At 77.2% G+C, this 935-nt stretch overlaps 1 protein-coding gene across 1 annotated transcript; it reads left to right on the plus strand.

Moving 5' to 3' along the window:
* Nucleotides 1-136: 136 nt before the first annotated feature.
* ADM2 (adrenomedullin 2) lies at nt 137-614 on the plus strand (the record flags this gene model as incomplete). Its single annotated transcript, XM_015616684.1, has 1 exon — nt 137-614. A coding segment is annotated over one exon (478 nt), but the record flags the coding sequence as incomplete, so codon positions are not given.
* Between the last annotated feature and the right edge of the window lie 321 nt (nt 615-935).

The following is a 935-nucleotide window of genomic DNA, read 5'->3' on the forward strand; positions in this document are numbered from 1 at the left end:
GGCTGCTTCCTCCTCCTCCTCCTCCTCCTCCTCCTGCTGCTCCTCCTCCTCCCGCGGGCACCGCGCTGGCTCCGGGCTCAGGAGGTGCCCCCTCCCCGCCCGGGTACCCCCTGACCCTGTCCCTTCTCTCCTGCAGGGTCCCCCCGGCTCGGAGCCCCCCGGAGCGGCTCCCCGCTCTCCCCGGAGACCCCCCGGCCCCTCAGCCCATCGGGACCCTGCGACACCGAGCCCCGGTGCTCCGGCACGGCCCGTGGCTCGCCCCCCGCCCCCCGCCGTGGCACGTCCGGCGCCTCATCCTGCGGCACGACCCCCGGAGGGACCCCCGGAGGGACCCCCGGAGGGACCCCCGGCACGACCCCCGGTGGGACACCCGGAGGGACCCCCGGAGGGACACCCGGAGGGACCCCCGGTGGGACCCCCGGTGGGACCCCCGGAGGGACCCCCGCCCGCCCCGCGGCCGCCGCCACGCCGGGGCGCACCTGGTGCGGGTGGGCTGCGTGCTGGGCACCTGCCAGGTGCAGAACCTGAGCCACCGCCTGTGGCAGCTGCGGGGACAATCGGGCCGCCGGGACTCGTCTCCCATGAACCCAAACAGCCCCCACAGCTACGGCTGAGGAGGGGGCGCGCCCCCGCCCCCCCCCGCGGGGCCCCTCTGAAGCTCTTCCACGGGCGCTCGTGGCCGGGCTACCGGCGCTGCCCACCTGGCCACCGACCCCGGCCCGGGGGGCTCCTGCCCGCGGAGCCCGGGATGAGCCGGCTCCGCTGGCCCGGAGCGACTCGCGGCGACCGCTGGTGGCCCTTTAGTGACTCTTGGTGGCTCCGAGTGGCCCCTGGTGACCCGTGGTGGCCCCTGGTGGCCGGCAGTGGCCAGTCTGTCCGGGACAGGTCCAAGGGCCGCCGGGAATCCCGCTGACCGCAGCTGCACCTTGTGCAAG

Source organism: Parus major, unplaced genomic scaffold (assembly GCF_001522545.3).
Source record: "Parus major isolate Abel unplaced genomic scaffold, Parus_major1.1 Scaffold601, whole genome shotgun sequence".
NCBI lineage: Eukaryota > Metazoa > Chordata > Aves > Passeriformes > Paridae > Parus > Parus major.